The 23252-nt window shown below is 26.2% G+C and overlaps 1 protein-coding gene across 2 annotated transcripts; it reads right to left on the bottom strand.

Moving 5' to 3' along the window:
• Positions 1–11161: 11161 nt before the first annotated feature.
• Positions 11162–23232, bottom strand: LOC132934079 (coiled-coil domain-containing protein 22). 2 transcript variants are annotated; one of them, XM_061000361.1, is made up of 11 exons: positions 22841–23232; positions 21867–22038; positions 19340–19469; positions 18521–18676; positions 14707–14858; positions 13246–13422; positions 12949–13182; positions 12045–12184; positions 11773–11938; positions 11574–11708; positions 11162–11476 (listed from the first exon to the last, which is right to left on the bottom strand). In XM_061000361.1, exons 1-11 carry the CDS (start codon positions 22888–22890, stop codon positions 11366–11368), a joined length of 1623 nt encoding a protein of 540 aa, XP_060856344.1. In that variant the 5' UTR covers positions 22891–23232; the 3' UTR covers positions 11162–11365. The 2 variants fall into 2 exon arrangements, with proteins under 2 accessions (XP_060856344.1, XP_060856345.1); XM_061000362.1 differs by lacking the exon at positions 22841–23232 and adding an exon at positions 22622–22735.
• Positions 23233–23252: the final 20 nt, after the last annotated feature.

Below are 23252 nucleotides of genomic sequence, written 5' to 3'. Positions count from 1 at the left end.
CTATGACGTTGTCCAGCTCGTACCAGTATTATGCGACTCATTACCACTTCCAATTGTATAGTGCGAATCCCGGGGATCGCGCGATTAGCTTCAGTCACCTTGTTATGTGTATACAACACGCACGTGCCGATCCAAAAATCGTATTGTTTTGTTTGTCTATTCGTAATTAAAAATTATATTACCGATAAAGTTGTCATCTCGCAGTAGTCAGCCATGGTCGTGCCTGTGCAGGAAACGATTGTACACAACAATTTCAACGAATGTGCGCTAGGCGAGTTCAAGTTGCTGGTCGATACCAAAACAGGATACTTTAACGCGACAAAAATGTGCAAAAAACAAGGAAAACAGTATTTTCGCTATGAGTCCCTAGTTAAGAGCAAGTCTTTAGAAAAATTATTTGTGTCGTTCTATAGTAATTGTTCATCTTATAGTACAACTAATGCTCCAGAAGCCGGTACGTACTGCCATCCAATAATATTTCTGTCCGTGGCCATGTGGTGTTCCAATAAATGTTACGTGACGTCGGCGACGATCGTAAGCGATTTCTTCAATCGTAACGTGGTTCGTCGTGCTCAATTTACGCACTTACTTGAAATAATAGATGTACCAATATCACAAAAAGTCGTCGAGTTTGAACTAGCCGTAGACGCTAACCGTTGGTTAGCCATTATTTTTTGTATCCAAAATGGTAAAAAAATAACAAATTTTGAACATTTTGAACACAAATATGACGTTTTAATTACGGAATTATTGGTTTGCTTGACACATGTATACGGACATACGGTGACTAAATATTCAAATATTTTATTGGCGAGTGATTTTGGTCACCACAAGTACTACCATCCTATTTTGTTTTTAAGAATGGCCGCTTTGGTCAGCGACGAGTTATACGTCAAGACTTTGCGTATAGCGTTCGCCTCGTTGTCGGGCCTCGTTGACGACGCGCAATTGAAACAAATGTCAATAGTTGAAAGCGAAGTGGATTCCACGTCAATCGCGTTATCCGTAGCAGTGGACTATACCATCGATACTCTGTCAAATACTGTCATGGAAACTGCGATCGAACCCGATACCAATGTTAAAAATGATGATGACGATGTATCTGAAGACGATGTCTCCGAACAACATCAGATCGAACAACAGCCAACACACTCTAGGACTGTATCAGAAAATACATCGACCGGTGGTGCTTGTAAGTATATCGGTGAAATGTGGGGTTCCAATGAGGATGATTCTACCAATGATTCTTATTCTAAATTTGATGATGAAGAAAAGTGCGTGAAGTTTTACACGGAGAGTGAAATGAATCGGATCAAATTGAAGCACACCATTGAAATAGACAAATTGAGGCACGAGATGGACGTCCAGAAGCATCATCTGGAACGTCAGCTGCACAACGATCGCAATGAGTTTGAACGTGAAAAAAAAGCGATCGAGGAAGGTACCAAGAGCCGCATACAGCAGATTGAATCGGTCAAAAAGCTGGAGCAGGAATATCTTGAGAAGCGTTTGATACGTGAAAAAGAAGATGTTGAACGTAAGTTGTTGCATGATAAAGAAGTAAATGAACGCAAACTGGAGGAATGTCATCTACGGTATCAAGAAATGTTGGATAAACAAGTGCAACGTGAAAAAGAAGCTGTCGAAATGGTCAAACAGCTCGAACAGCTTACTTTTACGGAACAATGCGAGATAATGACTCGAAAGGCCACCAAGGACCATGAGATGTGGCACTTGAAATTACAAACCGAACTGCAAGATCGCGGCGTTCTGGAAAATGAAGTGGAAACGTTGCGCCAACAAATTGAAGTCCTAAGGTTGGGCCACTCAGAAAATGAGACGGTATCACGTAAACGCAGGCGTGTCAATTGCGTATTGAACATGTCTGAACAGCAAGGCATTTCCAAACTCGAATCTGTTGTAGTAATTCGACTCTTGAATGGTGACATTTGCACGTTTCGACGGCAGTTGAAATCGCTCGCAAATGTCTTACATAAACACAGGCACGAGATCCAGGCTTTCGAATGTTGGTTTTTGACCGATAACGCCGTTCAGGATTACAATTACTGCAAAAAAACGCTAAGCGATAACATGAAATGTGTCACTTTCAAAAATAATCACATTAAAACCTTGGACGCCAACATAGAAATCGTGGTACGGACATTGTACGATCATCTCAAGAGCATGGGTACGATCGAAGCGGATGTTAACGTACTCAGACGATTTTACGAAGAGGACGCGTCGGCCGTCCATGCTACGTCGCCACTGATGGACAACAGCAACGAGAATAATCCCACACAGGTGCTACTGGGTCAAGTTTATACAATTGTAACCAATCTGTACAACGAGTTAGTTAATAAGGAAAAAAGTAAAAATAAATCTAAATAAATATACATTTATACTAGTTTACTCGAAATACCCCTCTCCCCCATATAATTAACAATTTAATTATTTAGATACAGCTAATATTAATTCATGCATGTCATATTTTCATACTTATACAATATCCTTACACACATGAAAATATGTTATATGTATACACATGCAAATGTTTTCTTCTGAATAATAATAAAACCTAATTATATAAATGTTATAACAATTTTTATTTTATTTATTTCCTCCACCAGTTCATGTATAATAATATAATATATATAAAGTAGGTAATTAAAAAAATTTAACAGTAATATTCTCATTAAATTAATTGCATGGATGCATATCATTTATAATATCGATACACATTTACGCATAGGTATTATTTATATAATATATATTATCTGTAATATACCTATATAGGCCGGTGCATGTTTGCTATATTTTGCATAAGTAAATATCACACATTATTATGTAGTATGTACATTATTGGCTATTAGAAAATATATCTTTTTCAGATAAGTATCGATATACTAATTGCTTTTCGTAATGACTCTTCGATTAGGGATTCTAATGAGTAATGAGTTACACTTAACAAAATAAAATAGATTTTAAAAATATATCACATTATAATATATTTTGTTATACTGGAATTCATTATATTTAAATATGCAGAAATAATAGTCAGAATAATACTATAACAGTCATAATATATGGTAATATTATTACCATCGAATTATTTGTTATATTAAAAATATGAATAGTTTTGGGGTTCTATAAGTAATATGATTTTTGAATAATTCAAAATGAATGATTTGAAATTGTTTCCATTTATTCTTTCCATATTCGTTAAGAGGACGCTACCCATGCATTTGTTTCATTCAAAGTTCCATTCAACGTTTGGTAATAGGTCAATTCACTTTAATATTAAAACTAACAGCACACTTTTGAACATTTTTTATTAGCGAACGGAACTTTGATATGTCGTACGGTTGTAAGACGAAGACAACAAACGCATGTTTAGCGTCCTCATAAATATTAAATGTTTATAGGTAGCTTAAAAGTGATAATCGTCAAAAATAATATTTTTTTTGGTAAAAATACTTGAAAGTCTTATACAAGGTTCATCATCCAAGACATCACAAGACGTGGTTCTTAATTTATTCTTATTGTAATTTTTAAGTAGTTTTTGTGTTTTATGTTTAAATTATTTTTTTAAACAAAAAAAGTAAATATTAACTAAATATAGATATTATTTAACTATAATATTATATTAATATGGTATGCAATTGATCAGATTATAATAGAATTAAAATAATATTTAATTATTAATGATTATTTATACATTTTCAGGTAATGGCTAATAGTCAAAATTGATTACATTATATATTATTACCTATATATTATTATTGATCTAAAAATATTTAATTTAAATTTTAAATGTCGCTGAGACGATAGAAGGATAACTTAAATTAAATATTATAATATAAGAAAATTTTACAACTGTAAGGGATGTGTGACATTTGAATTCAATAACAAATCATTGTATATATTATATTAAATGACTCTGAGCGGATAAATCAGCTTTTGTCAGCCTATACGTCATGATGTCTAAGGATTATTATCTCATTAGTTATTACATATTACTATTGCTTTTAGTAATTCATTTTTCTGTTTGTTGTGTGGTGGAGTAGTGTACTAATTTTTGCCAAAAAAAAAAAAATCGTATAATATTACTAGCTGTTATTAACTATTAAACTATAGGTTAGGTTTGGTTACCTATAGTTAAAGCTCTAGTTAATAACCTACCTATAGTAAGACAATATTGCGTACCATATAAAAAAGTGCAAATAGGGATCGTATAAATAGCTTAAAATTTGTTTAGTTAATATTTTATTAACTTAATGGCAATAAGTTTTAGGCCCCTTAGATTTAAATTTTTTGGATTATAAATTAATAACTTCAGAGAATATCTGCAATACCTAGATGAAATGTTATTATTTTAAATATAACCAATTTCATAAAATTTAGAACGTCGATGAAAATATATTTAATAAAAACTGTAGAAGTATATATACCTTATATAGGTACATTCTAAAAGTCTCTATACAGTGAAAAAAAACACAACATTTATTTTATTGAAAACTGTGTCTGAAATCTGTTTATATTTTATTATATATTTTAATATTTATATTACCATTAGTAATTTATTTTTCTTGTAGTAATACGGTAGATTGAACTCATTTTTCTAAAAATAAATCACATATTTTATATAGTAATTATTACCTATAAACTATAATATTATTTCATACTTAAACTTTCGTATAATATTACTAATTATTAGTAACTAATAAAACTATAATAATCAATACGTACCGAGGAACATCGTGAATAGGTTCATGCTGTTCATGATACCTTTTTTTTATTTTGTTATTGAAGTAATCTACAATCTATACCTACATGTTCAAGTATAATAAATAGGTTTGAGGAGTGACGAGTAAGAATGATATGGTGATAAGATTAGGGAAGGTACCTAGTGGTAACACCCTATAAGTTCATGATACCTAAATATTTTTTTAAAATTGAAATGTGTATTATAGTAAATAATAATATATATCATGGTAAAAAGTTTCCTACGAATAATATTTTTTTTAATTTCAAAAAAATAATTAAAATTATAATTTATTGTTTAAGTATACAATTTCATAAAAATTTGAACTTGATTTAATTTTTGTGTGTAATGCATATATTATGTTTTTGAGATTTTTAAATGGCTGCAGCGTAAGAAAAAGATGTATTAAAGATTGCGGAGGTTATACTATTTAAAAATTTAGCTAAGCAAATGACGATGAGTCAAATGACTCAAAATAACATATAAAATCATATAATAGTTAAACTACTAATGATTGCATATAATAATATATTATGATTAGCAGATTAGCATAGGCTATTAATTATAATAGGTATACCGACTACCGGTGTATATTTGGCGAAATAATCGTATGAGAATCGGGTAATATGTACACATATATATATATACAAATATATTTTATCAAAATTATAAAATGTTATAGTATCTAAAAAGCATATGGCTTGAAATCGAAATAAAAATAAATTCTTCTTATATCGATATTATTTTTTTCTAATTTCAATTTAAAAACAACATATTGATATTCAAAATTTATATTTTTTAAATTACTATGCACAATATTGAATATTAATTTTATAATCCGATATAATATATATTATATATTTTTCCGATTTTAGTACAAATTTTAAATACTACTTTTACATTTTTGTGGTTTTATTAATTAATATTAATTTACATTATTTTCGATTTTCTTTAGCTAGGTTTCTATAATCATTTTGTATTCGTTTACATTTAATCAAATAACTTATTACCTAGCGATAAACATTATTAGGTACTTTTAAGCTTGCTGAGTATTGTTGAATTTGCCTACCTAGAGTATCAGGAATCAATTCGGATGCAACCTTAAAATCAATTACACGATTAAAAGCTCTGATAAAAAATTACCGAAAATTCCTTGTATCCACGCATAAACCCAAAAATGATTACGATTGTAACAAATTTACCAATACCAAACATAATATATGTTAGTAACTATAGACAATTTTTTTGACGTTCATTATGTAGCTACCTATATGTTTTTAATCAAGTACAATTAATATTTTAACTATAATTTTTCTATAATTTGCAAATTATTAGTCCGTGCAATAGAGTAAAAAAAAACGGTGAAAGTAAGATAGTATATTATTAGAATTTAGCTTAAGAGGATGTCAGCGCAGTATTTGTTTTCTCTCTCTGGCCCATGCGCAGCATAGACAAAACGCATCAACGTAGAATCATTTTTTCTATGTTTTTAAAAAGTAATCTTAAAGTAAAATCACCCATTACAAAAAACATAAAAAATTATACTTTTAAGGGAATGACATCGATTTTATATTTTATTGTTATTTGACTTTGTGTTCGACTTTCAAAATAAACAAAAAAATGTTGTACATTTAAATGATGTTTAAATTGTTTTGAACAATATTTAGACAAAACGATATAACATTCCAAATATTATTATCTATCTTTTTTGTAACGGGTGATTTTACTCTAAGATAACTTAAAAACAGAAAAATACGATTCTGCGTAAATGCGTTTTGTCTATGCTACGCGTAAGCCAGAGAGAGAAAACAAATAGTGCGCTGACATCCTATTAAGATAATAATATGTGTGTTTTTGGTATTGCGACATTCGTTAGTTTTATATTCCGAGAACAATAAACGTTCATAAGTCATAACACATCTTCACGATAGTACGAGACCATCGACTGCCGTTAGAATTATAATTGCTTATTTGCTTGTTGATGAAAAAACAAAATGCAATACCTACTTGGGTTTTATGATACCTAGAACACATAGTAAGTATGTAACATGTGAGACTATTAAGGACAGTAAAATATAATATTATATACCTACTCTGATACACATAATTTGTCGTGTACTTAAAGAATACTTGTATTTTGCATTCGGAATACGTATTCGAATAAATTAGTATTAAAGCGTATTCCGAATACGTATATTCGAATTATGCTCGTAAAAGTATTCGAATACTTTAAATAGAATATATTTTTTCTCCTCTAATATTTATCAGTTTTGGAATGATTGGAAATAAACGTGGGTCAATCAAATTTCATTCAAAGAGAAAAACTATTGTTTATAACTTATAATGTGCCAGATTTTTTATAGAAAAAATTGTTTTGTCATCACAAATGTAAACTTTTAATCGAGTTCAAAAAAGTATTTTTCAATGAATAAAAAAAACAAAAAAAAAACTATTCAGCAGAATATATGTATTCGAATATTTTTTTCGAAAAATATATAAAATAGTATTCGAATAAAAAAAAACTTTTATTTGAATACATTTATTTGAATTATTTACAAGACTGCGGCCATACTTCTGAAAGTAATATTTAATGGTTATAATGACTTTTATATTTCCGATTGTAGGTACAAGGTACCTATTATCAAAAGGGGAAATAATTGATTTATAATAACATATATTTTTTAAATTTGTTCATTGGATTTATACGAAAATCGGAAAATCAATGAAATTACGTTATTATGACCCATTGCAGCTGATCGATGTTTTGTATTTTGGTTTAAAAAAAATACGATAGTCGTACAATAATATTAGGTACCTACCTAGATAAGGGATACATTTGTAGCAAACTGTGATATTTTATTATATTATACTACAAATAATAATAACATACAGAGTACAGACTACCGTGTTTAGTAAATAATATTAAAATGTAAATTAATGTCGATACGTGGAGTCATGCTGAATAAAATGATTGTGTGTTCTGCGTAAAATACGATAGCGCGATGTCTATATTATTATTATACAACCTATATGCAAGGGACATCCGGCGCGTGCAGACAGTGGCATAATTTTTTATATGAAAAATAGCGTAGGAGACTTCCGTGTGACAATTAATTATGTGCACATAATATACACCCAGATGACTGGATATTCATTGGGGACGGCATTATTTGCAAAAAAAATGGCTCCGCGCTAAAGACAGGGACTCAATATTCAGACGTGGATTAAATTATATTTATATGGCTATTGGCTATTGACAAATTAGGTACACCCATAGATATATACAACAACTAGATAGCCGTCTCCTTCTTGTCATCGAAGTCAGCCGCTATTTAAAAAGTAGGCAATGTTTACAAAATAATATTATCACAGTATATGTGTATATAAATAAATGTAAAATAAATGTAAACATTGCCTGCTTTATAAATGACAGCCGATTTCGACGTTATAAAGAAAATAGTCGCAACTGTAGTATAAAGACGGCTATCTAGTTGTTGTATATACATATTATATCTATGGGTACACCTTATACTCGGTGCGTCATTTATACTTGGCAAATTTTGTTTTACAGAACTCTCGGAATAATTATAAACGTCGCATACTCAACTACTTGTTTGAAAATTATTGTTGAAAAATGTATTATTGTTTTTATTATAAATTGTGTAAGTGCCTACTATATCTATTACTAAATTTTAAACGATGATCAATGGGTTATCTTTATATAATTATATATATATATATATATTGTATTTCAATATTTCCGTGTGTAAGTATTCAAACTCCTCCTAAACGGCAGCACCGATTTTGATGAAATTGTTTGTGTGTGCTTAAGTGGGTCTTTGAATGGTTTAGATTTACAATTGGACCGGGTAGGCCCAACCCGGGGAGGTGCTCAGACAGGGATTTTGAGATTTACGTTGGAAATTTTTGTTTATGTTTGCTATTGGGTACAGGAGAAATAATTAGTAGAAATTAGTATTTAATTATTATTATTGGTTGTCATTGGTTATTCGGGCAAATCAGGTAGCTACAAGCGGATGCACCAAATCGAATTTTCGCACGTTGCCTACCAAGGTGGCCTAGTTGCACTTATAGCTGCTCATCGATATGCCTGATATGCTGTCTCACATTGTCCGTGATCTGAAATAGTCGGATGCTTATCAGGGTGGCTAAGTTGCATTTACTGCAACGAGCTCCACCCGAAAGGAGTTGAACAATCATAATTTTTTTAAGAGTTGTCATTTTTATCAGCTAGTATTACCTAATATATTATATGTATTCAGATATTTTACTTTAAATTTACTAATATAATTCTCCTATGTAGATATAATATGTTAAAATATGATATTTTTTTTATTGTTTGTTTAATACCGTATTATACCGGCCAGTAGGTATAGATAGTAATGATAAACCGTATAGAACTTTGCCCGTGGCACCACATTCTGCAATTTTTTTAAAATTAGGTAAGTGTATAACATAAAACTAAAATCGATCTGCTTCGTTTAAATATCTAATTTCGTCCAAAGTGTAACTTCAAATAACTATAAAAAAACCTGTGTTCGTTTTTAATATAATCAATTTTGTCAAAATTTGGACTTTAAACTTTACAGGTTTTTAAAAAAATCATGGCTAAGTATTTTAGTATTTTTAAACTGATATTGTAACAATGTGTGAGGAGCCTTGTATTAAATATTCAAGCATTTTGACCAAACGAATAAAATTTTATTGACATTTATAGAAAAAAAACTAATAATTGAATCCGTAAACAATACGAAACGAATTTAAATATTTTGAAAATTGTATCAAATATAGAAAAATATAAAATAAATTTATGGTATAAATTTAAAGTATTTTCGTTATTGAATTACAACGAAATAAGAAAATTGCTCCATGAGAAATCGAGTGATCCAATGTTGTAAAAAATTTAATTTCAAATGCACATTCAAATATAATTGACTTTCTGATAGACATTTTTATTTTGATAAAATTAGACAAGCTTATGAGGAATCTTGTACTAATTTTAAAATCCTAGATATAAAAATAAAATATTTTATAAATTTCTAACTCAGAATAATTTGAAAATGTTCGTGAATTTTACGAATTTTGTCAAATTTTAGACACTTATGAAAATTTTTTGTTGATTTAAGCTGAATGTTTTTTAATTTGCACTAACAAACTTACGAGGAACCTTGTATTATATTTTAAAGTTTTTGACCGAGCGAACATTTTTTTATCGACATTGATTTAAAAAAAAACTAATCATAATCTAAAATTTCATATGCCTATAAACAGCTCAACTTGAGTCAAAATATTTAGAAAATGTTAATGAAAGCATTCAATGAACATTTCATGATTTACTGTAATTTTTTTAAGAGTTACACCTGTAATAATTACCAAAATCGATTTTGTGTAAAGTTCCCGTTTTTGAAAATAACTGGGAATTTTATATTTCTTCCCAAATCACCAACTAGATTTACTTTCCCTTTGGAAAAGATACTGAAGTTTAAAATCGATGCATTATGTCGACTACTATCGTGTAAGTAAGTAGGTAGTAAGTACACACAAATTAAAAAAAAACACACATCATTGTAAAATCAATACATCATCGCTCTGCTCAGAATCTAAAATCCGACTACTATAAATTATAATACAGGACATGAGAGTTTTTTTTATGTAAGACATGTTTTTGTACTAAAAATACACCGGCTCCAATTCGATACCGACCGGTTTTAAGGAGTTCAGTATAGGCAATTCTATATATTCTAGGTAAAATCTGTGAACATAACATAAAATTGACATTTATTTTTGAAATCTTCAATGACTAAATTATTTAAAACTAACTAATTAATCATAACAGAACAACCGAGTCTAAAACCATATTACACATCAATAAGGACTGAGTTGTCTGAGACTCTAAGGGGCAAGGACAGAATATTATGCAGCACAAGTTTTTCGAAAATCTCACCAATATGGCTTAAAATGGAAAAAGGGCCAATAATTCCTGACTCTAAATGTATAACCTGATACTGGATGTCAGAACTGAACATTCAAATACGTGGAAATATGCCTTATTAACATTAACCAAAGAGGAAAACAAAGAAAAGACTTAAGATTGTATAGGAATGTACTTGGAAAGCCATCTGGCACAGCTGACTTTACATTCCTTGACATTATTTTGAAGCTTATTTGTTATTATTCATAATTTTAATAGCCAACAATTTCAACATATAATTACTGTGACAAATAACACCTTTTGCTTCAATAATTTTTGAGTAAAAATATTTTTTATATAAATACTTGGAAATAAATCATTTTTTTTGTAAATGAGAAGAAAAATGTTTTTATTTTGGATTAAGGTATAACAATTAACTTTAAATATAAATCAGAAACATATATAGCTAAAGCTTAACTTATTACTAAGCTAAAACAAATTACTTTTATTACAAAAGACATTTTAAATATTATTAATGTATAAAAATGACAAAGAATAATAATTATTAAGTGAATAATTTGTTGATGATTGGTCAAAACCGACAATTGATACAAAATATACTGAATAAATGCTTAGTACTTGATGGAATTCATTAAAAAAGCTTAATTGTTTTAATTTTTAATTTTTTTTAACAATAATAGTTGCTCATTTTTAACAAGCTCTAAATCTTTTCTAAGTTTTTGTACATTAGCTGTGGCTTGATGAGGATTTTCATTTTCAATCTGAAAAAAAGTAATGCAATAAATTATAAATTATATCAAACCAAAAAATAAATATATATTATTTAATAATTATAATAAAATAAACTATGTAAAATACCTGTTCTTCTAAATCTTTAATTTCTCTTCCAATGGTGCCTGTTTGTTTTACAGATGTTATAATACTTGAACTGTTAGAATGAATAGCAGCTAATAGTTTATAACATTTTCGGATTATATCATCTTTTTTTGCTACCTACGTAACATTTATAACTATTATAAAATGAAAAGCTAAGAAACAATTAATGATATTTAAATACCTTAAACATCAATTCATCAATTGAAATAAAACATCGTTCTACTTTACCATCTAAAGAATTTATTTCTTTTTGAACTTGCCTGGTATCATTCAAATTTTTATTAATTTCTTTTTTCTGTTTTTCAATATTAGATATAATTTCTAATATTCTTTGTGTATAACTTGATCTAAATATCATTATTAATTAAGTATTTGGGACAATGTTTATTACTTATACTAAGTTTTACTTATACTATAGTGGATTTTTAGTTTATTTTGATACATTTTACAAACCTTGAATTATAATTTGGCTTTGAGTCTAAATCATTCCTACAAATTTTGATAATATCTTCTTTTTTTTGTATATCTTCAAAAATATTTTGTAACTTCAACTTTTCATTTCCATGCACCGTTTCTAGTTTAATATTTTTGGCCTAAAAATCAAAATTCTTATATATATATATATTATATATATGATTGCTGATTTTTTTTCCTGATTTTATTTATTGCATACATTTATTTTTGTAAACCATGAGGTTTAACATAAAACTTTTATATAAATGCTTTATAATGTACCTATAATGTAAAACAAGAAACCTAACAAATACTAATGAACAAAACCATGATAGTTATGTATATCATGTTAACTATTGGCAGGGCCCCCTGAAAGGGGTGTGGGCTGTTGCACCTAGAGTACAGGTGTCGGACTATATTGGGGGCCGTTAGTAATTATTGCAATTTTGATAGGAATACTTATTTTATGATATAAATGTATACTATAATATATTAAATAATATTATATTTTAAGCTGTGGATTAATCATTGATTACCTAGAAATTTTATATGGGACACCGGTATTACTTGTAATGTATTGTATTTTATTGAAAGTTTTGTATAGGGCTCGCAAAAACATTTAGAACAGAGGACAATAATTTGATGTGAGAGACCTGACTAGCAGTAAATAATATGTTTAATAAATTGAGGAAATCAGTAAAAGTAAAAAACAATAACAAGGTGGATTAATTATTGCTTATAATATACCTTATACCTTCAAGTATATATTAATGAATTTGAGAAATTGTTTTAAGTATGTATTTCTTACCATACAAAAAAAATCATAATTTCTGAGTTATTTATACATTATATGTACCTTACAATATAGAGGAACTTTAATATAGAAATTGTTAAGTATACTCACTCGTTTTTTATTTAGTTCATCGGTTAGCTCTGATAAAATTAATTTCTGTTCAATTTCATATTTACTCCATTTATTGCCCATTCTTTTTACTTTATCTGGTGCCGCATCAACTTTATTTTTTAATTTAGTAATAACCTCGGGATTATCAATAATATTTAAACTTTTTTCTTGAACAGCAATTTCTTTTTCTAGTTTTTCTAATTTCAACATGAGATTTATTTTGGTGGAATGTTGCTACAAAGACATAGGATACATATTTACAATTCATTTTTAACTATTAACAAAGAAACTACTTACTTTTAGGGTTAAATTTTTTAGTTCATTATTTTTGGAAACTAGCTCTTCAATATATGCTGATTCAGATTCCTCTGATATTTTTTCAACCTGATCTTTAGATACATTTTTAACCACAGGATTAAGATAATCTGATTGTTTAGAATTGATTTTTTCAATTTTCTCTTTCAATATTCTAGACTAAAAAAGATTTATTTATTTATTATATACCTACGGAATTTATCATATTACATTTTAAGTAATGTTTAATTAGTTTATATGATATAATTTAACTAATGTATAAATAATTTGTGTACAAAAACACGTGATAAATTTATCAATATTATAAATTTAATACCAAAATGAGATTTATACATTATATATAAAAAAAATGTATAAAACATTACCAATTGGTGATTGAAAATTTATATTATATTTAGATAAACATATAATTATTAACAAGGATGATCAGGAATTTACAATTATCTCGATATATTAATTTTAACTCTAGATACAAGGTACATTCAACATTTTTGAAATAATATAGGATACAATTTTAAAAGCATAAAAAAAATGTAAACCATTTACATCAATATTATTTATTTAATTTAGTATAGTTTAATACTAATTAGTTATATGGAGAGTGTGTCTTATGTCATTGTACGCGTGGTTTTTTATGATTATGCATTGATAATGTGGAATTTCAATAAAACAATTTTTTTTTATTTTGAACCGTAAATTTTCTTTATAGCAATTTAAATATTTATAGCACTTAATTATAATATCAGCAAAATTAACTTTACTTTTTCATACGGAAATAACTATATTTTTTTATAAATTCATTACCTAACACTTTTAATTGAAACAATTGGTATAAATTTAATTTACTAGAGAAACATTATTTGTTTTAACTATCTTTTAATGCAATTCATCTTTTTATAGCCTTAAAATAATCTAATGACACACTCTAGAAAAAAAATACCATTAAATTCTGAGATAAATGCTTAAAAAATAGTTGGCAAACATAGTTCATTATTTTAACGAGGACTTCCTCAATAATTTTTTTTAATTTATTGCCAACAATAAATTGGCTTAAAATAAACCATATGTTTACATAAATATTCCATACCAATATAGGTACCTAAATTTGTTTTTTAATCTTTAACCTGAATAATAATCACAATTTTTGATATTGTAAGAAAAGTAGCTGAATCAAAAGATTGAAAAGTTTTGACTACTGAACTTTCAATATCTATTACTTTAATTTAAATTAATAAAAATATTTAATGCATATTTCATCAGAATTATTGTATGTTTTTAAGACATCAAGCGTGCCAATACAGAATAAATAATAATATCTACATTTTGAAATATTTTAAATTTAAAGTGACATAACAATATTATAATGGAATTTGTATAATACACCTAGGAACTAATTTTACTTATTGACATTTTATCTGAATTGTATTAGATATTATTATATACCTCTGATAAATCATCTGTTGTTCTAAGTTCAAACTCATAAATATTCAGCAATCTTTTTGTATTGTGTGTAATCAATGAAGGAATTAAATATTTCAAATCCGATGGTTGTTCAGTAATATATTTTAAGCTATTAATACAAACATTTCTCCATTCTAAAAAACAAAATTAAATAAAAAAATTAAAAGTTAATCTTATTGTTTAAACATATTAATCTATACTAATAGTATAGGTACATACACTAAGTACATATACTTCAACAACATTATATAATGAATTAAAATAAGTAAGATCATGTATAAAAAAAATTAAAATTTCTATGGTGGGGGGGGGAGTAAAAATATTTTCATTTTAAATCTATAAAAGCAATTCAAAATAATTCTGTATAATCTGTTTCAGTTACTCAAGAACTTGATTTTCATATTGGACAATAGACATAAATAAATAAATTAATAATAAATTATTGTTCTTGAAAGCGAGTCTCTTAATTTAATTAAATTTGAAATATTCATATCATATTATATAATATATATAAATAAATATTCAAATAAAAAATTATATTAAAAGGAAATTTAAATCCAAAAAATTATTTCATGCAATTAATACTTCAAATAAAAATTCCACTGTTACAGGCAAATTTACTATAGTTTAAAATTAAATAGTATGCAACAATAAACAGTTGTCTTTGTTATACTTAGAAAAAGTACACCGTACAATAAAAATATTTTTCAGTATTTAACAAATAAATAATTTATTTGATTTAGACTATAAGTCAGAAGAGGTATTTAAGCATTACTGTACATAATTGGTAAGAGAATCTAACAAAACGCACTCTGATGGAGACAATTTGTACCTTCTGGTACGAGATAGTCGATATTGTTTATATATGTTATTTGACTTTTTAAAACAAAATTATTTTTGTTATTGTACCTTCTTTACATCGAGTTTACTCAAGTTTACTGAATTATATGTTCGTAAGTCCATTTTTTATTAATATTATAAAACATTAATTAATTTTAACATTTTCAAACCATATTTACAGAAATAGCAGCTCAATAAAAAAGTAACAATTATTGCAGTGTATATGGATATTAATCTTCTTATTCCACTGAACCAAGCATACATTTATCAATATCCAAAGTCCAATGAGCCAATAATAAAAAAAATTTTAAAAGTTCCACTTTAATTCAGTAAAGTACTTAAATTATTAATAAAATTTTTTTAATTACTAAAATTAAAGTGAAACACTTTCATTGTTTTATTGAAATTCTTCAAATTAGTATGTAATGGTTTTACCAAGACTAACATAATCAAAACAACTTAAGGGTGTCAGTGCCGTTTTTTCACTATAATTTATAAGATAATAATTAAAATTAGGCTGTGTGGTAATTAAAAACTAAAAATGTCATTTAAATATTGTAATTTATATAATATTTTGTATAAATAAAAGTTATTTTATTGACTAAGTTTTAAATAAACGATAATAGTCTTGGATTTCTTGGTTACAAATTTCTAAAATTAAAACAGTTACCATTTTACCAGTTACCAATTGTACAATGGGAATGAATTTAAGTTACACTTTGCATAAGAAAAAAATGTCTATTAAATGTTGATGACATAATTACAGTCTACAGTACAACATTTGTAGCACAAAATAAAGTGAAAATATAGCACTTACGCGTTTCATTCAAATACACTTAATTTAAAGCAAAACGTATACAAAATGCCGGGGAATGGGTAAAATACAAAAAAGCTGATAAAAGTATCTCAACTCTACGTTGAGAGCAAACCACCTATTCATGAGCTGGTTGTATAGTTTTCCCAATATTATGTTCTTAAGAACCAACTCAATAACATTCATTATATTTTTACATACATACTTATAAAACTATGGAGATCTTTAATATTTATCAACTGCTATTATAACAAATCATAAGGAACTTTGTATTACATTTTGTGTGTTTGGACCCAATGAATAACATTTTATTGACATTTATAGAATAAAAAATTAAAAAAATTGAAAATTGAAAATGTCTATAAAATTATTAATTTAAATTAATAGTTCAAAACAAGTCAAAATATTTAAAAAATTTTATAATGTATAGAAAATGAAAATAAACATTTGATGAAAATTTCAAGTACCTGCGGTTAATAGTTAATATTTGCGGACAAGATTTTTGTATAAGAATTAGGTAATTTTCCAATGTCTAACTTTAAAAGCTATTAATTTTGACTGTCCGGTAAACTTTATTTTTGCTATTACATGTAGGATAACTTAAGGAGACTCTTGTATTACATTTCAAAGCTTAGATAAAAATAGACATTTTTTTATAAATTTATAAATTTAAATAATTTGCCAATTTTCGCGTTTTTGATGAATTGTCAACATTTAACTATACACTCATAAAAAATTATTATGTTCATAGACTCAACTTTTTTTTTTAATTTTCACTAACTTCAACTTACGAGGAACGTTGTATTACATTTTTAAGATTTTTGATCATCCAAATATTTCGTATTGATAATAGCAAAAAAATAAAAATAAAAATTGAATATTGCTCCGCTAAGAATCTAGAATACCACTATAAAGTGGAAGTTCTAATAGCGATGTTAACATTTATAAAAAAACTCAATAACCAAGCGTCAAAATAACTAAAAATTTTAAAATAACATACTTATATATATATTGTAAAGTATAAAATAATAAATATAATTATAATTCAAATTTAATACAATATTAAAAATATGGAATAAAAAATTCAAAATTGCAGTACAAATGTATTTTCAGTAGTTCATTGAATCTCGTGTACACTGAACAGCTTATATTGATTTTATTAGAATAAATTGGCTTTAAATATTTTTCTGCATTAGAGTATATGCTTCTTTTTAACAGTGATAATTTTAGATAGTATTGACAGAAAACAATTATTGTTTATAGATAATCTTGAAAATAAAGAAAGTTTTAATTTAGAACTTTTAGCATTTTATTAAAAATTATAAAGATATGAAAAATAAATGGCATATTTTAAAAATTATTTAATATATTCTCCTATTGTCGTGAAAATTGCAAAAATAAAGAAATATAATAGGAAAAAATTCATAAGATGAGATTAGAGAAGACCAAATAGTATGAAGGTCAAAAAGGCTATACAATCAAGAAATCAAAGTTAAAATTAATTCATATTTTGTAAATTGTAATTATTAGTTTTTCAAAGATAACAATTTATATTAATGAGCAGAAAAATGAAATCCAATTAAATGTATTATACTAACATCCAAAATATTGTCATTTTATTATTCAAGTAATGATTTAATACTCATTGATTCTATTCTATAATACCATTAAGGTAATAACGTAAATGCCAAACCAATATCATAAATGACTAAAAAAAAAGGCAAAATTAAAATGTTTTGTTGATAAATTTACCAATATGACTAGGAAAATACCTTAATATCTATTACTGGTTAATAATTTTGTTTAACAAAATATTGAAATTGGTTTAGAAATTTAAAATAACACTTCACTGTATACAGAAAAATTGGCCGACAGTATATTATGCTATGTGCTAAAACGTGTGCGTGTGTACAAATATTATAAAAAATAAGTTGTCCATATCACAATTTATATTTTATACCTACTACATAGATGTATCCTTTGGTCGCCATCTTTTGAGTAATATTATATTTAAATTAATTTCATGGAAACAATTTTAAAATATTTTCTTTTGAATAGCATATTATGTATGGAGTAACTAGATAATAACTTCATAAATTAATATCTTAAATCATAATATGATTTATAAATAATTGACCTTACCAGCAGGTGTACAGTTTCTTTTATGTCCTGGTACAGTTACACCAGTTTCTAAAGGTACTGAGACATATGAATAGTTTGGAAATAATGAAGAGTTCAATGGTTTTCTTTTAGCTGATAAGCTTTTTTTGAGTTTTTTTAATATTGTACATCGTTTACCTAAATAGTATAAATAAAATCGTTAATATTGAATATTACTACTAGAATACAAACAAATATATTTATATGTCACACCTAGTAGGTGATGATATTTTTATTTGTAAATAAAATATTATTACAAGCTACCTTACTATACAAATATTACCTATGTTAATATTAAAAAAATGTTGAACTTTTTTTTAAAACCACAATTATTGGTATAATACTTTTCTTGACTTTATGGCAATATTTTATTTATTAGTAATTATTTCATGTTCTAAAATGTTTCCATATAATATGGGATTCTAATTATGTGGAAAAGAATATTAAAAGTATGATTTGAATACGTATACATCAAACATTATCAGTAGTAATTTCAGCTTTGTATCAATAAAATATAAATTCAAAATAACTGAATGAGTTTCAGAAAATGTATAGTTTATAAAGTTTAAAACTTGAAATGTACGTATTTTGTAATATTAAGGGTATTGGATACCGATGTAAAAATGTAGTAATGGTGACTAAAAATAATCCAAATAATATTAAAAATACAAAATATTGATTAGGTAATGATCTTAACTTGAATTTTTTCCTGCAATTGTAATTTCCAAAACAATTAAAACCTTCAATAAAAGTGAAATATATAACAATTAAATTAAATAAGTATAAATACATATTACATACTTCTATATTCTATGATATTTTCAATTTCTTTAGGTAATTTTTCAATTAAAAACATTAATATTCTTCTCATATCTACAATATTTCCATATAAAATTGTTTGATATCCTATGTCAGACTTGAAACCGACTTTCTAAAACAATAAATAATATATATATATATTTAACATAATTAGCAGATTATAAGTAGAGCATTTACTATACATCATAATGTACATTTTTGTTATTATTTAAAAAAAACCCATAACATTCAGTTTTTATTGAATAACATTTTTCAAAATCTTAAAAACATCAAAACAGATACAAAAATATATTAAAAACAATTAGTTTAAAATGACTGAAAATAAATACAACTTGTATCATTTAATAATTAATATTGACCAACATTCATTATACAATTACAAGGTGATTCACCAAGAGTGCTCACCAGCATTGTTTCATTTAATAATTAATTAATTTAAATTATGATTTTTAGAATCTAATAGTATTCTTAAAAATCATAGATTGAAATACATAGATTTTTTCTCCAATTGTGAAGTTTTCTATTCAACATATTTTTCTAAATAACATAAGATTCACCCTTTTCATTTTATGACTTTTTTGAAAATGTTGATGTACCTAAGTTATTGAGGTATTATACTTTGTATACTAACGTAATAGGTCCATGAGTTTGGAAGATATGGACACAATGATAAATTGAAATTTGTTTAGTTTGTTCAATCAACATTTTATAATTTGTACATTTTGCCTAACTATAAATAATAAATACTACGTGTATTTTATATTTTTGTAAAACTATTTTTAAGGTTTATATTTTTAGTATATATATTTTAATAAATCAGAAACATCCCATTCAAATTTTGATTTAGATGATCAATAATTCAACATTTTTAAAAAAATCATTTTTAGTATACTTGATATTACCAAAAATCAGAATTAGAGTAAAATGGAAAATATGGGGGTTAGCATTCTTGGTGAATCACCCCGTATACTAGTATTTTTCAATATTATACATTTATTTTAGATTTGTTACCCAAAAAAAACTGTTTAGCTTATACACAATTTAAAATGAAAGGGATTTACTTATTGGTCAGTAGTTAACACAGTACATTAATTCACAATGTCTCATTGTGAAAACAGTTTAATATTAACAATACATAATATAATACTATGTTAAATCAACAATTAACATATTACACAAATCAAGAATAATAATTACATAATTTTAATATTAATTTAATTATGAATTATATTGTCAGTACAATATAACTAGACAGTACTAGTTTGAGTAACTTATGTCCATTCAAGGTCCATTACTTAAAAATTAAAAAAATGAATAGTTAATTTAGAAGTCCAAGAAGTAATAGTATATAGGTACCTACTATTCAAATTAATAGAGGATGTATGTAATTAATAAAATATTTGGTGATATAAGTTGCCAATTATTATTTGATTAGAAGGGTGAAATAATTTTGGATAGAATTGTGATATGTGTAATTCTGATTTTATTTTAAATTAATCACAATTGGTTTAGATTTCTAGTGCTTTAGCCATATAGGTATAGGGTATATATATTTATATAAGTATACTAATTTGTTGGTGGTTTATCTCTTTGTATGATTATACATTGTCTAGACAGTAATATCAGATATACAATTAATAAATAAATAAATTAAAGGTAGTAGGTACAGTCCACCCTACTCTCCATATTATTGAATATATTTTAATATAATTTATATAAAATGAAATAATTAGATGAGTAATGTTTATAAACAATCAGGTATATTATTATATATTTGTGAGAGAATAATACAAATGTTGTTGGAAATTTGATTTAATTAATAAAGGGATAAAATTAAAGTCATACTGCAGTTTTCTGGGAAAGTTTAAATACATACAGTGGATACCTTTTAACGTGGACACGTTGGGACTAACTTTAGCCTACATTCAGCGGTTGGCCATATAAATCAAAATTAGTTAGTATACATAGGAATTGGGACCAGACCATTTTGCTCATATTATGCGGATGCCCTTATTAACTGGGGTCACATCATGCGGAATCCACAGTACTACATTTTAAGAAGTCTATGAACAGCATATTATTGCGTGCACACTGTACATACAAATAAATCCAATTTGAATGCATTTAAAGTAAAATAAAAATGAACAACGAACAAGTAAGAGTAAAGACTGAAACCATAATTGAAAGTTCTTTAAGATGACTATCATAGGCGTAACATGATGAATATAGGGGGGCTATTATTATTATAGCCTATTATATTACTGGTACACATCATATATTCTGAAAAGGTAACTAAAAAAACGGAAGGAATTGGTGGGGGGTAAACAAAATTCCAGGGGGACTATAGCGCCCTTAAACCACCTCATTCTACAACTATGATGACTATGATACTATATTATTTACTAATATTATAGCGTTTGTACATATATGTAGATAAAAATAATAAAAGTGTATAAATAGTTTTATTTATTTGGTTGATTTATAAATATTAAAAAAATTGTATTCTTACCTTACAAGCATCTGCTACAGTGATACCATATTGGTATCTAGCAGACATAGATCGAGGAATTGTAAAAGATAAGTTTATTGTTGGCTGAATTTTTTGTAAACACATTATTATAGCTTTTATTAAATTTTCTTGAGCTATATTTGTAAAAGCAGTTTCATTTTCTGAGAATTCACTAAAAAAAAAAATTAGTATTTACAAATATTATATATTATATACAGTGTAATCTCTGCAACCTCTAATAAGCCAGATTATTTCAGCTTATACTAATATTTCAAAAGTAAACATTTTTAATACTAGTGAACACAATATAATAAACTTATCAACTTTTTCTTAATTCTTTGAGGTTCTAAAACCTTGTGAAAATAACATTAATTCCTTCTATCAGTAAAGTGTTATGGGAGAGGTTACACTGAGAAAAACAATTAAAAATTAAGATTTAGTGATATTAAAAAAAATAAAAATATTGTCACTTTATAAAGAATATTATTAAAAACTGTACCTAATATAACTTGGGATTGCCCTTTTTACTCATAACAAAAATTATAATTATATTAAAATAAATGTTTGTTTTAGTTTAAAAGTTTCTACAAATATGCTTTTAACAATCCATTACATTTTGGAATCAAAAATAAAAATGGTTGAATGCCACATACAATATTCTTGACACACGGAGTTTCCCAAAATCAGATTTTATACACAGGATAGCATGTCCACTTCCTAACTTTTTAAAGAGTAGGTACTTTTTAGGTACTTACAATCAAAAGCTGTTGGAAAACAATTTTGAGATGTAACCGCTACCTAGTAAATACTAATAAGTACCTACCTCGGTACCCACTAAAAATTGTATACTTGAAAAATGTCCCTACCATATAAAATGTAATGTACCTATGATATAAATTTACATTTTACCAACAATAAATATATATGATTAATTTTAACTTATCTAAAATTTAAGTTAAGTAAAAAAAACTCACCAGCCAATCTCTTTTAGAGTACAAAATATTATTGCATCAATTTCTTCCATTTTATATACTTATACAAAAGTCACAAATAAAATAATAAAAAGTAAGAACCGAATTTCACGAGATTATTAGACAAAAACATCGATTACGTAACACATATTTTGATTAGAACTGCAATACTTGAATATACCTTTTTATTAAAATTTTTTAATTGGTGTTTCAAAATTGTACGTCGTTAATCTATAGATTAGTTTAAACTATTACCAAACAGGGAACACCATAAATTAGTATGATTCTTATTTCTGATAATTTAATTATTATTAGCTAATAGTTACATAACGTTTTAACTTTTAAGGTACAATTTTACCGATAATTTTATGAAAATATGAACTGGTTAATGATTAACAACCAATCATAATCATTG

The sequence above is a fragment of the Metopolophium dirhodum genome, chromosome 1 (genome assembly GCF_019925205.1).
Source record: "Metopolophium dirhodum isolate CAU chromosome 1, ASM1992520v1, whole genome shotgun sequence".
Classification (NCBI taxonomy): domain Eukaryota; kingdom Metazoa; phylum Arthropoda; class Insecta; order Hemiptera; family Aphididae; genus Metopolophium; species Metopolophium dirhodum.
Note: the sequence above shows the minus strand (reverse complement) of the source record. Positions and strands in the feature narration are given on the sequence as shown.

Coding starts and splice junctions, on each gene's coding strand:
- LOC132934079 (XM_061000361.1), bottom strand. CDS start 22,890: ATGGAAGAAATTGATGCAATAATATTTTGTACTCTAAAAGAGATTGGC. Junction 19,470..21,866: donor CTGTAGCAGATGCTTGTAAG/GTAAGAATACAA, acceptor TTATTGTTTTAG/AAAGTCGGTTTCAAGTCTGA. Junction 13,423..14,706: donor CAACAGATGATTTATCAGAG/GTATATAATAAT, acceptor AATCTTTTTTAG/TCTAGAATATTGAAAGAGAA.